Here is a 12,170-nt window from a genome sequence, read left to right on the forward strand (position 1 = left end):
CCGCCGGAACGGTTTTATATGCTGGGAAGAGCTTCACCAACGTAGTCACTCGATTTCAATTGCTGGACCGCACCTTCAACTTCTTCACTACACCATGCCAGAGCAAACCACCATCTCACACTGCTGCGTCACAGGCCGTACGTCTCCCGCTCTACCTCCCTTCCCCCCACTCACCCCGTTCCACGGCACTCACTAACCTGGTTGAGACAGACATCCACTCAGGAAACCCCCTCGGCTCCATCTCCATCCAACACGGCCTCCGCACCTACGTCTCTCTCCCTTCCTCTGCTCACAAAGGCGGGGCCGAAGGGCAAGTGGGTCAGAAACAAGACACAATCATCTTGATCTCTGATATCTTTGGGATCGACCTCGTCAACTCCAAGCTCATCGCCGACGAATGGGCTGGACAAGGGTACAAAGTCCTATTGCCTGATTTCTTTGAGGGTGATCCTATCCCCGAGTCTCTCCTTCAGGTAAACCTCCTACTCTTTTACCCTCTCGTTACCTGCTGCTTGTGATTATGTTGCTGATCATTGGATGATAATTTGTCAATCTCGTATCGAATAGTCGATCGTACCGAACGTGAGGTACCAAGCCGAAGCTACAGCACTCACCAAAGCTGCCGATACCGCCAAATCGGCCGCTGCCCTTGGTCCTTGGCTTGTCAAGCACCGCGAGGCTGGTAAGTTTTCACAACACGCCGCAACATCCTTGGCCTTACCCCACCTATGATTACATCGCCTGTTATGGACATTATGCTAACCAACAAACAAATCGATTGGCGGGATAAACAGTCACCCGGCCGCTTGTGGAGAAATACGTCCAATCCGTCCGTTCCGACCCCTCCACCGGCAAGATCGCCGTCGTCGGTTACTGCTATGGCGCGCGCTACGCCCTCCTCCTTGCTCAACCCCAATCTGGCGCCAAACCCAGCGTGGACGTCGTGGTAGCCAACCACCCTTCCTTCCTCGTCCTCGACGACGTCAAAGACATCAACACTACTCCTTGCATCATTCTCAAAGGGGATAAAGATGACATCATGAGTGAAGACGATTTGAATAAGGTGGAACAAGTTATGAAGCAGAATTTGGGTGAGAAATTGGTAGTCAGGAGATTCCCTGGGGCTGTCCATGGGTTTACAATAAGAGGTGATATGGAGGACGGGCAGGAAAAGGCACAAAAGGAGCAGGCGAACAAGGATTCGTTTGATTTCGTTGCAAAATACTTTAAAAGCTAGTTGAGGTCGGGACAAATAATTGGCCAAAAAGGAATCAGGAAAAGAAGAATATGAATCTAATTTAGTTGCATACCCACAAATAGAGTCGACTTTCCATGAACGGCATACGGTATAATCCCTTGCAAAAATTACACACTACACACACACATAACTAACGCTTTCCCTTTCTTTTTAAATCTTGACCTCCTCAACGCCCTTGGTCACCTCTTCCTCATCCTTGTCCTCTACCAAATCGTTCCTGATCGCACCCGCAGCCGCCGCAAAAGAGAACTGCGGCCTGGTAGAGTAGTCCTTCTTGGGCTTGTTCTCCGAAGTAGCTCCGGTTTGGGATGATTTACGAGAGGGTTGGACTTGCTCGAAACCTTGTTCGTCCTTCTTGGCCCTGTCCGCAGAACCTTTTCGGCCCGCGCCGGTGTTGGTGGTAGTCGCGGGGGCGGTGGTGGGCTTACCGGCAACCTTGTCCTGGGCGGCTTTGATAGACCTCAACTTCTCTTCCCTCCATCCCAACTTCTCACCCTCAACGGGCTTGTCACCGGCAGCAGCTTTTTGCTTCTCCGCCTCTTCCCTTGCCTTTCTCCTCTCCCCTTCACGTTGAGCGAGCTTCTCCTCTGCGGCCTTTTCCCTAGCAGCGGAATCGATGGGCTTGGCAGCGCCAAAGATACCAGAAGCGGGCGCAGCAGGGGTGGCGTTGGCGGTGGCAGAGGGGGAGCCAGCAGTCCGGGGTTTAAGGTTGAGTTTTCTCCTCTCTTGAGGTGCGCCAGAAGAAGGGGTAGAGTCAGCAGAACTTTGACGGGATGTGGTAGTAGGTGTTCGAAGCTTGGTACCTCTTGACCAAGTCTGCTCAGTGTCCGCAAGGCTGGGAGACACGATAGGAGGCGCCACACCGGCTTGGTGAGGAGGTACGTCGCGATCGACCTTCTCGGCTAAGGGCTTGTTACTCCTCCATTGGTCGGCAGTATCGCTTACCCCGGGGTCACGGGGTTCGCGAGTGTGACCCGGACCGGAAGAATCGCGGCGGACACCAGAAAGAGGAGCGGCGGGAGCGGAAGGGGTGAATTTGGCTCCTCGGGCGACGGACCAGTCCAAATCAGCAGCTGGCTCGGAGGGGCCGCCAGTGCGGCGGGAAGGTTGGGAAGAAGATTCGCGAGAGGCGAGAGGAGTAGATCGTCGCCACTGGCTGGCTTCCTCGGCGGCGGAAGGGGGGTGACGAGAAGTGGAAGCTAAACAACATGTCAGGTGACATTTCAAGATATGGTAAAAATAAAAAAGAGTAATGCTTACGAGCCTCGGCAACGTTCACGCGGATGGTTCTACCCTGCAACTGAGACATACTCCTATCCAGCGCCTGCTTCAAGCCATCCTGAGTCTTGAATTCCGCATACCCAAAGCCCTTGGGCTTACCCTGAGGGTCCTTGACGATCCTCACGCTAACAGGGTCGAGATCATTGAAGAAAGCTCGCACCTCGTCTTCAACATCAGGCTCAAACGAGAGGTTACCAATGAAAGCGGTGAAAGGGGGCACGGTGGGGAGTGGGAGTTCTTCGCGTTGGACAGGGGCACCGGCAAACGTGGCTTGACGAGAGCCTCGGTCGGGGAGGGATTCAAAGTATCCGGGGTCGCCCCTCTTGAGACCAGATCCAGACTCCTCTCGCGCGGCGGCTACGGATCGTTGTTAGATGAAATGGGGAGATAGGGGAAAGGAGAATTGCTTACGTGCGGTGGGAAGGTCAAAATCGTCGTCAGCCCAAGAAGTGCCGCTGGTAGCTATGTTATTGTTAGTCAAGTCCACAATGGTAGTTCTGGGGGACGTCAAGCATCGTGTTTGGAGGGGGAAGCGAGTGGTGAGATTGTAGGGACGTTCCCAACATTTCTGGTCTGGTTGTCTCACACCGGAAGAACCGCGAAATGGTCGCCAATTGCTGATAAGATCGTGCTCGAGAGAATTCGGCGACACATGGTCAAAATGATAGGACGAGATGGCGCCCTTCCAGTCGTTTTTCACCGCCCAGATCTTAACCATCCATCTTCCGCAAAGGGTCGACACGTCCCGCCTCCCGTCCTTCCACAGATATCCCTATTTCCATCTTCTATTCTGACCATCCGACTCCATCGTCGCTGCCTTCAAAGTCTCATCCAGTAGGCCAAACATTGCGATTCCATAGTCGACCAGTCACCGCGAAGATAGAAATGACGCTTGAGGTCCCCGTTAAAAGGACTTACCGGCTTCTTCAAAGAACTCGTGCAAAGCCATCTTTTGGCCCTTCTTTTTGGGTGCTACATAAATCTCAGCATGGCGCGTAGCTTGTTAGAGACTGGCAAGGCGGGAGACATACCCATTTTGTATGAATGTTAGGGTTGTAGGTGTATATAGGAACTTTTTGAATCCGTTTGGGAATAACAATAAGCAAGAAAACTCGAGCCACCGCCCGGAATTCTGCGGCGTTTCTACGAAAGGCCCTAATTATCTGGTTATTAACCCGAAGATGTAATGAAGTCGTGGTTTGGTTTTGCCTCCACCGCGAACGTCTTTTGTTTGTTTTCAACGAACTGCTTCTTTGACTTCCTCGTTCTTGTTCGACGGGCATACTCAGTAATGCAGGAGCATAGCTTTGGCACTTGAAGAATTGATCGCTTTAATTACCAACTATGCAAATGGTAAGTACTACCAGAGAGCAACCAACAAAGACAGCCGCCATCACCATCCTTTCTCACCTAAACCCTTGTTTGGCCCTCACCATACATCGTTACAAACCTCACACCGTAAAAGGATCACTCAACAATCTTCCCTCATTCCCTTCCACATATCACGTCTCTTTCTCTAACAATTTACCGACGCAAACAGACAAAAGAAGGACATTGTCCCCGGGAAGAATGCCGCTCACAAACTTTGACGCTGTCTCTAAGTCGTTCAATACAAATCGTCACGACCTCTTTCCCACTTTCTACGTTCCATCCTTCAGCCCCCCCTTCTACACCCCACTCTCTGACGAGCCCTATTCTACTGCTCCACTGCAACCACAACAACAGTATAAGCCACAATCGTCACAACAGCAAAATCACAGCACTCAATCCTATTCCGAAGAAGAAAGTGAGATACTCGAGAAAGATCTACCTCCCGAACCAAAGCTTGAATATACCAAACTTCGGAGGCGACGTCGTGCTTACTTCTGGTACAAGAACAAAATATTCCCAGTCAATTGGAAAGATCTGACGTCCCCTATACTCACAAGTTCGTATCTCCTTCGTCTTTTCTGCGAACCCGCCCTTGAATCAACCCAACGTCTAAATCTATAAACATTCATCACACCCCTATTTAAGACCCCAAGGAACAAGAAGCAAAAGAAACTAACTTTATCCATTCATCATGACAGCCGATTGGTTAGGACCTCGTACGTTCCCCAACTTGTGGATGAAAGCCTGCAAACTATGGGTCATCGTTGCATTGGGTGCTCTGATCATGGTATGTTCACTCGCCAACTCCTACCACCCATGCATTCCAACTGATACTATTTCGGACGATAGCCTCTGATTGTCTGGATCATGATCTTTATCGAAAACACAAAAACTTTCAGCGACACCATGAGTACGTCCCCCCTGCATTAAGGCCGGACGCTACGTGCTTGTTCTGAATAATTGTATTGGAACAGATCATTACCTTGGTAACGACCAATCAGTCTATGATCGAATGGACGGATATCCAAATGCTGGTTATGTAGGGAACACAAATATTCCTAAACATCTCGGTGGTGTCGTGTACGTTGTCTCTTCTTCTCCTATTACTTTGCATTTTTCAGCATTTTTTTTTTACCAAAGAATTACCCTTATCTACCAAAGTTTCTTTTTAAGTTTCGTAAAGATACATGAAAAGCTAACTTGCTTGAAACAGCTTCGCCGCTGCATTCGATATCTCCATGTGGGTGATCGTCGTCATCGCTGCGTGTGCCGATCTTTTGTATGTTTCTACTCATGTGTTTCCTCTTTTCTCTCAACCTCAATTGAACCTTGATGCTGATGACTTACGCTCATAGTTGGAGGTTCCCTATCTGCAAACAGCTCATCGGTAAGCTTGATCTTCTTATACCTCCCGTTAACGCAAATAAAAGCTGACCACGAGATGGATTACCGTAGATGCTTTTTACGCTCAAGGGCTACACGATACTAGAGGTTTAGTGGATATCGAGTTTTATTGTACGTTGTTTTCGTTTTTGCTCCAATCTTCCGAAGCTGACTGTGTTTCGTCTTTCAGTCCTCGTCGTATGCCCCCTTTTTTTCTCCCCAAGTGTGAACTCTAACACGTTCATAACTCTCCCTACATTTTTTTTATCTCCATTTCAATTTTATTTTCAACTTTAATCCCTCCCTCCCCTTTCACATTCACTGGGCTATCCCTCTCCAGGCCAATGCGTTCCTTAAACTCTTCATCGTAGCAGCTACCGGCTCTCAAACCTACACCGGCCTCTACCCTGACAACAAACAAGTCGATACTCCCCTTTTCAGCCTTTATGCGACCATGATCTTGTTATGCAGTATACCTCTGACTTTAATTGCGCTTTTCGTGAGTTTGATGTTCTTTCTCTTTTTTTGTTTTACCTTGTAATTTTCCTCGTCGTGTGCAGCATGAGCCTGTTTTGTTCACTAATTGGAATTTTTTTACTTTCTCTCTCCCTTCCCGCTAATGTAAGGAACATAAGCTGACGGGTAGACGGGAAATAGTTCATCTTGCATGCTATGAAGCGGGAAGAATACGCAGCCGCTCAAAAGGTGACTGCTGCGTAGAAGAAACCACACAGCGTAAGGGTGTTTTATGAGCAAGCGAGAAGTACTAGCAAAAGCGAAAGTATTAAGTATAAAGCAAAGCAACAGGAAAAGCTGGAGAGGAGCTATCAATATTATCAAGGATTCTTCGTCGACCGTTCCCGGATGGTCAGGCAAGGACGATCACTTCCTTGAAAAGGACATTCGACATCACGTTGTTCCAGCCAAAGGTTTACCAGAGGACGTTTTTGGAACAGAACCAGTATCCCGGGCTTTGCCGACTTGCAACTTCAATAGGCACAAGACCAAGGACAATTGCATGGCCCGTCTTTGTAGTGTTTAAGTGCGATGAATGCGTGATACATCATAATAGGGGTGCATAAAGCAGTAACACTTGATCATCGATCGTAGTAAAGATGAGGAGTGCAAGTCTGCCTCTTCTTCGTCATGTGTAATATTAACGCGTCGACTGATGAATACTGAGTATTGAGACATAAAAGGTGCAAGGTAGAAGGATGCATCATCATTTAAAACCTGTTTTTATTCATTCCTTTTGATTCCAATAACAACCAGTTCAACTGATACTCAACTACACGCAAAATGGTATGAGCTACAGTACTAAGAGACCAGTAAAAGAGGGTTGAGGGTGACAGTCGCTTTCATCTTTTGAGTACTTAATTACCTCTACCAGCCAATCGTCCACCTTGGATCTTCTCACCCTCATGGGCGGTGCTGATCCCAACCATCGCTTCACCCAAGTTAGTGGAGATTTCAGCCAAGACCTGGGGGTTGTTGTAATGGGTGACAGCTTGGACGATAGCTCGTGCGCGCTTAGCAGGGTCTCCTGATAAGACTGTTTCCCACACACGGGAAAGTGTTAGTGAGGCAGAAAAGGTGGATGTAGAGATGGGGAGACGAGATGACGTACAGATACCCGATCCAACGAAGACGCCGTCGCAGCCAAGTTGCATCATAAGAGCAGCATCGGCAGGGGTAGCCACACCACCAGCGGCGAAGCTAAACATCCCATTAGCTGAGGCTTTGAAATAAGACAAGGACAAAACGTACGAAACGACGGGCAATCTCTTCAGCCTCGCGGTCTCCTTCAACAAATGATAAGGCGCAGACAACTCCTTGGCAAAGGCGTAAAGCTCCTCGTCGGTCATGCTCGCAGCTTTTCGAATATCGCTCATCACCGCTCGCTGGTGTCTGACCGCTTCCACAACATCGCCCGTACCGGCTTCGCCCTTGGTGCGGATCATCGCGGCACCCTCAGAGATACGACGAAGAGCTTCACCAAGGTTCTTGCAGCCGCAGACAAAGGGGACTTTGAAGGCGTGTTTACCGATGTGGTGTTGATCGTCGGCAGGAGTGAGAACCTCGGATTCCTAGGCATAAATTGTCAGTGTCCACCAGTGTAAAGCGTTTGAGTGGGGAATGACGTACGTCAATGTAGTCAACACCGACAGCTTGTAGGATTTGAGCCTCGACAATATGGCCGATACGGACTTTGGCCATGACAGGGATGGAGACAGCTTCCATGATCTCCTTGATCATCCCCGGATCAGACTATGATACTGTCAGCAGATGATTATGGTAGTTGCAAGAAGTAATAAACTACGGACCATACGGGCAACACCCCCATCACGACGGATATTGGCAGGGATCCTCTCTACATATGCATTAGCAAATATAGCTGACAATGAAATGAATAAATTCACCAAGAGCCATGACAGCACTGGCACCAGCCTCTTCAGCAATCTTGGCTTGTTCCGCATTCATCACGTCCATGATAACACTTTTATTCATCAGCATCTGCCCGAGACCGAAAAATCATAATGACTCACCCGCCTTTCAACATTTGAGCCAAACCAGACTTGACGCCAAAACTACCGCCTGCACCTCCGCCACTAGGCCCACCACGGCTACCGAGGATGGGAGTAGATGTGCCGGTCGCCGCGGGAATACCGTTGGGAGGAGGCATGGAGTTGGAAGAAGGAATGATGGTGGGCTCTGTGCTGGACATGGTGTCTTTTTTTAGGGGTAGATGGTTAGATGAAGATGAAGCGGGAAAAAAATCTAAGACGATATCGGAGTTTGAGCCCAGAGAATGAGATCCAAATAACGGTGCTGGCCAAGCATGATGACTCGACGATTGGCAGGTATAGCCGAAATATTACGTAAATTATTCATTAGCGGTCATTATTAGGCGAGGATTTCCAATTCTGCAACCCTTTTATAAGAATAGAACTCGGTCCTGTTCATCCTGTTTTGCTGGGGACCAGATCTCACATGACGGCAATTATCTGGAGGGGCCGCCCCATACAACGGCACTCATTATTGGTTCCCATTTCGTGCCTGATCCAGGTCCCACAGGTGAAAACCGGTCAAGCGGAGGGTGTCGCCCTCATAGAAACCCGTCGCTCCCATACAAGTCTGCATTCATATTATTGGGTCCCACTGCGTGCTGTCCAATCGAATCGTTGGTAAGGATCACAGCCCTCAGGCCGGACGCGTATGTAGATCGACGAATACGACCCATACAATCTTTTCTTTGTTGGAGGCCTGATCTGGATCCTCTTCGTCACTTGAATATTTTGGGCATGTCGAGGTCTGAAGGATTTGATGGAAAGCTTTGGCTGTGGGATGTAAGGGAGCGCAAGGCTGGTAATTAAGGGGCTGCAGATAGTATGCAGCGCAGCTTGGGATGAAGAAGACGCGTCGAGATGTGCTTGTTGTTGGTTTGACCGGTGGCTGGAGTGGTAGAATTGTGGGATTAGTACTGGGTTGTAACTGTATTAGAAATTTGCTATGCATTTGTAATCTTCGAAATATTTATTTTACCGTGATAAAAGCCGCGTTTTGGAAGCTGTTATTGACATACGTAGGGGCGACATAATGGGTTTTTTTAGTGTCCGTTTTAGGATACGTGGAGTCACTTTTTAATATTGATTAGGGGTGTCGTTCGGACAGCAGCAGTAGGGGCCTTGGAAATTTTCATGTGAAAACGACTAGGAATTATTGGGTCCGAGAATTTTGTACGAAGATTTCATACTGCGATGTCCGAACGAGGCCTAAGTCTAAGTCTAAGTCTAAGTCTCAACTAACGAATTAACTTCACTCTATGAACATTATGTATCTAATTACTTATGCACTTCCCGCGTTTGGATAAGTTCCATAAGGATCGTCTGTAACCTCACACCCTCCTAAGTTACTTGCGCAACGTGAGAGTGAGCCATGCCAGCAACCGGTAACCCATCACAATAGCTATCATGTAGCCAGCATACGCCCCGAGTTGTCCCCCAGTGTAGCCGTAATACTCAAGTACCGATGTACCGGAGATATTTCTCCCGTCCAAAGACGGAAACGAGCAGCCAAGCCTGCCGCAATTGAACGTCTGCTGGTGAAACTCATTCCACATCATCGCCCGGAATGCCCAATTCTGGTAGTCAATTTTGGTGACCCATGAGCGCCAAAAGACGTTGAGGATGGTCTCTGGAATAAGAAAACCGTTGGTGACCATCCAGAGACCATTGGCAAACGCTACTAGTGCGAGAGCAACGATGAAGTTTGGTACGAGAGAGGCGACAAAGACAACAAGGCTCTCCGCGGCAAGCAGATCAAGAAAAAGGAAGCCGACAAAAGTCCAGAAGCCAGTGGCAGTCGGCCAGAGACCTACCATCCAATACGAGATTACGGAGAAGGAGATGACGATAATGAACAGGTATGGAATACCGATGAGGAAGTTGGCGACTAGGAACGACAGCGGACCGTAAAGACCGTTAGCTCGTTCCTTGAAAAATGTCTCTTGGTCCTCGATGTAAGCTGGGATATAAGCCACTGCCATGAAGCTGAGGAAAGCCCCGCTAAAGAAAATCGCAGTGATACGAGCATTGATGTCATCCTGCGAATAGCCGAGTCTAAGCCATGAGGTGCCCATGAGAATGGCCAGACCTTTCATAAGCGGCGTCCCTTCACATGTTACTCACAAGTATACATCCCGACTCTGATCCAATAAGCAATAAGGTCACGGTAGGATTTGATGAAGTTGCGATGGAACAGGTGGAACGGGAGCATGAAAGAGGTGCGGCGACTCCTAGTGCTATGGGCAAGACCTTTTGCAGGGATGACATCGCTCAACTTCTGATCGGATGCCCAAGCGTTGGTGATCCTCTCGAGGCGCTGGAGACCCTCGACTTGATCTTTGGCAAAGTCAGTGTCGACGATTTCCAGAATCCACTCAGCCGGATTGGTTTGGGCGGGCATCTCAAGACCAATTGAGGCAAAGTAGGTGGACAGCTCGGAGCGAGGACCCCCATAACAAAGCCTACCCTTTGCCAGAAGGAAGATTTGATCAAAGACATTGAACGTCTTCGTAGACGGTTGATGAATAGACGCGATGACAAGGAGCTGAGATTCAGCCCCGTTCCTTATGAGGTAGGCTCACCTTGTACTTGCGCGCTACTGTCTTAAGGTATGAGACGATTTCAAAAGACGCGACACTGTCGAGGCCGCTGGTGGGCTCGTCGAGAAATAAGATCTTTGGTGACGTAATCAATTGACTGGCCACGGAGACGCGTCTTTTCTGCCCTCCAGATAGCCCTTTTTGGATTGGAGTTCCGATGATCATGTTTTTCTGGTCTTTGAGACCGAATGACGAAAGGAGCATGTCAACGCGCTGCCTCAACTCGGCCTTTCCAATGGGCCTTTCGTCAGCTTGTTCACCACTCGGTGACTTACTCATCGAGACCGAACTTGGCAGCGAACGCCAATGTCTCGGCTGTAGTGATGCTTCCGATATGATGGTCTTGCTGCTCCACATAGCAAGAAGTACGTCGGATGTCGGATATGGTGGCGTGAACATCATTGATGAAGACATCGCCCGCGAGTTTCGCTTTTGGTGGCATCGCCCGGTGCGCCAACCTATTCAGGAGCGTGGTTTTACCAGACCCCGAGGGACCCATTATCGCAACAAGCTCGCCTGCAGTCAGCATGGTATCGTCTGGGATTCTCTCACCTGCGTGTGCTTCACCGCTCACTGCGGCCAGAAGTTTCTTTTCAGCTTTCGAACCGCTTGCAGGCATCGTAGCGGTGATCCCACGCCAATGGAAGCTGCTAACGCTGTCATTGTAGAGTCCTGTAATATCGAGACACTTTCCAGCTTCGACGTAAGAGGGGTCGATGGCGATGGCAGACATGTTTAGTGAATGAATAGCTTGATGGGGGGCCAAACATGCACACTTGTCCTGGAGGATCCCTTATATGCGCACTACGGTGTCCGAATCGTTGCCAGCTTGACGGAACATTCTGAATGGTTTCCGAATCACCGTTGCCTTTCTTGGTCAGAATTCCGACAAGGGGAGACGTTCACGAAGTCAGAGCGTGACAAACAATAAAGACAGACTGGTGTGGTAAGCGCGCACTGTGATCACAGCGTCTGACATTCGGCGTCAATGAATCTATTCGGAAAAGGGGCTCAGAAACTGAGTAAGCTTGGACGATAGGACCCTGAATCAGGGCTATGGGGTTCTGATGATTATTGTTTGGTCTTGATAGAACCGTTGAACCTCCGAATGTGAAGTGTCAATGGAGATTGAAATTACGAGGAGCGGCGATGGGAGTATCCGAATTGGGATTCGCCAACGCTGTATTCGGACCTCGATGCCATCGTTGTGATTCCAGTTTCTGTCCGGTGGGGAATATTTTGGCACCTATATAAGTTGTAGAATGTAATCCGACTGGGCACAACCCCTGCCCCTTGATCTATCCTCGGTCTTTGATCCGTTCAAGTTTCAATTATAGCCATGTGCCGACAAATCATTTGTGAAAACTGTCAGAAAAAGACATGGATTGGATGCGGTGAGCCAACTCGTTTTTTTAAAGTGACTGTGTAACTCCTCACGAAGTTCGTTGACGGAATGCTTGTTATCAGGCCAGCATATTGAGACACGAGTAAGTGAAGGATCAAGTAGAATTCCGATTTGGTGACCAATCCAACCACCCACAGGCTCTCAAAGACGTTTCAGTGGAAGAGCGATGCGCAGGATGGAAGAAGGGGGGTAATGGTGCTTGCAAAGATGTGATTTGGAACAGTACGGATCGGGCCTGATTGAGACGTTATAAAGATTTTCGAGCCATGAGACATTAGTCAAATGTATGGTTGTCTTTATGAGGATCA

The 12,170-nt window shown here is 49.0% G+C and overlaps 5 protein-coding genes and 1 non-coding gene; 3 read left to right on the forward strand and 3 right to left on the reverse strand.

The window, feature by feature from the left end:
* Positions 1–30: 30 nt before the first annotated feature.
* Positions 31–1,360, forward strand: CNAG_06905 (cytoplasmic protein). XM_012192949.1 has 4 exons: positions 31–137; positions 211–473; positions 568–682; positions 795–1,360. The coding sequence occupies exons 1-4, from the start codon at positions 95–97 to the stop codon at positions 1,235–1,237; spliced, it is 864 nt and encodes a 287-aa protein (XP_012048339.1). The 5' UTR covers positions 31–94; the 3' UTR covers positions 1,238–1,360.
* Positions 1,281–3,674, reverse strand: CNAG_06906 (translation initiation factor 4B). XM_012192614.1 has 5 exons: positions 3,571–3,674; positions 3,458–3,511; positions 2,951–3,001; positions 2,519–2,896; positions 1,281–2,457 (listed from the first exon to the last, which is right to left on the reverse strand). The coding sequence occupies exons 1-5, from the start codon at positions 3,572–3,574 to the stop codon at positions 1,409–1,411; spliced, it is 1,536 nt and encodes a 511-aa protein (XP_012048004.1). The 5' UTR covers positions 3,575–3,674; the 3' UTR covers positions 1,281–1,408.
* Positions 3,675–4,601: 927 nt separating this feature from the next.
* On the forward strand, positions 4,602–6,387 carry CNAG_06907 (the record flags this gene model as incomplete). 2 transcript variants are annotated; one of them, XM_012192950.1, is made up of 10 exons in its annotated part: positions 4,602–4,697; positions 4,760–4,820; positions 4,885–4,990; positions 5,124–5,189; positions 5,266–5,297; positions 5,366–5,425; positions 5,484–5,491; positions 5,634–5,792; positions 5,951–6,028; positions 6,095–6,387. In XM_012192950.1, 9 exons carry the CDS (start codon positions 4,602–4,604, stop codon positions 6,011–6,013), a joined length of 651 nt encoding a protein of 216 aa, XP_012048340.1. In that variant the 3' UTR covers positions 6,014–6,028; positions 6,095–6,387. The 2 variants fall into 2 exon arrangements, with proteins under 2 accessions (XP_012048340.1, XP_012048005.1); XM_012192615.1 differs by having other exon boundaries at positions 5,951–6,387.
* Positions 6,388–6,487: 100 nt separating this feature from the next.
* On the reverse strand, positions 6,488–8,235 carry CNAG_06908 (pyridoxal biosynthesis lyase pdxS). XM_012192951.1 has 7 exons: positions 7,840–8,235; positions 7,714–7,790; positions 7,618–7,664; positions 7,439–7,561; positions 7,061–7,380; positions 6,921–7,009; positions 6,488–6,845 (listed from the first exon to the last, which is right to left on the reverse strand). The coding sequence occupies exons 1-7, from the start codon at positions 8,016–8,018 to the stop codon at positions 6,667–6,669; spliced, it is 1,014 nt and encodes a 337-aa protein (XP_012048341.1). The 5' UTR covers positions 8,019–8,235; the 3' UTR covers positions 6,488–6,666.
* Positions 8,236–9,017: 782 nt separating this feature from the next.
* CNAG_06909 (ABC transporter family protein) lies at positions 9,018–11,190 on the reverse strand (the record flags this gene model as incomplete). XM_012192952.1 has 4 exons in its annotated part: positions 9,018–9,946; positions 9,982–10,402; positions 10,440–10,698; positions 10,733–11,190. The coding sequence occupies 4 exons, from the start codon at positions 11,188–11,190 to the stop codon at positions 9,204–9,206; spliced, it is 1,881 nt and encodes a 626-aa protein (XP_012048342.1). The 3' UTR covers positions 9,018–9,203.
* Positions 10,623–12,107, forward strand: CNAG_12328. Its single transcript, XR_001045524.1, has 3 exons — positions 10,623–11,851; positions 11,925–11,944; positions 12,000–12,107. It is a non-coding gene; the product is annotated as a hypothetical RNA (non-coding RNA).
* Positions 12,108–12,170: the final 63 nt, after the last annotated feature.

The sequence above is a fragment of the Cryptococcus neoformans genome, chromosome 3 (assembly GCF_000149245.1).
Source record: "Cryptococcus neoformans var. grubii H99 chromosome 3, complete sequence".
NCBI classification, from domain to species: domain Eukaryota; kingdom Fungi; phylum Basidiomycota; class Tremellomycetes; order Tremellales; family Cryptococcaceae; genus Cryptococcus; species Cryptococcus neoformans.

What these genes read in the sequence shown, in the direction of transcription:
- CNAG_06905 (XM_012192949.1), top strand. Translation starts at nt 95, where the DNA reads ATGCCAGAGCAAACCACCATCTCACACTGCTGCGTCACAGGCC. An exon ending in ACACTGCTGCGTCACAGGCC is followed by an intron (nt 138 to 210) that starts GTACGTCTCCCG and finishes TGGTTGAGACAG; the next exon opens with ACATCCACTCAGGAAACCCC. An exon ending in TGTCAAGCACCGCGAGGCTG is followed by an intron (nt 683 to 794) that starts GTAAGTTTTCAC and finishes CGGGATAAACAG; the next exon opens with TCACCCGGCCGCTTGTGGAG.
- CNAG_06906 (XM_012192614.1), bottom strand. An exon ending in CGAGTTCTTTGAAGAAGCCG is followed by an intron (nt 3,002 to 3,457) that starts GTAAGTCCTTTT and finishes ACAATAACATAG; the next exon opens with CTACCAGCGGCACTTCTTGG. An exon ending in TTTTGACCTTCCCACCGCAC is followed by an intron (nt 2,897 to 2,950) that starts GTAAGCAATTCT and finishes AACGATCCGTAG; the next exon opens with CCGCCGCGCGAGAGGAGTCT.
- CNAG_06908 (XM_012192951.1), bottom strand. Translation starts at nt 8,018, where the DNA reads ATGTCCAGCACAGAGCCCACCATCATTCCTTCTTCCAACTCCATGCCT. An exon ending in GCTCAAATGTTGAAAGGCGG is followed by an intron (nt 7,791 to 7,839) that starts GTGAGTCATTAT and finishes GATGAATAAAAG; the next exon opens with TGTTATCATGGACGTGATGA. An exon ending in TCGGTGTTGACTACATTGAC is followed by an intron (nt 7,381 to 7,438) that starts GTACGTCATTCC and finishes ATTTATGCCTAG; the next exon opens with GAATCCGAGGTTCTCACTCC.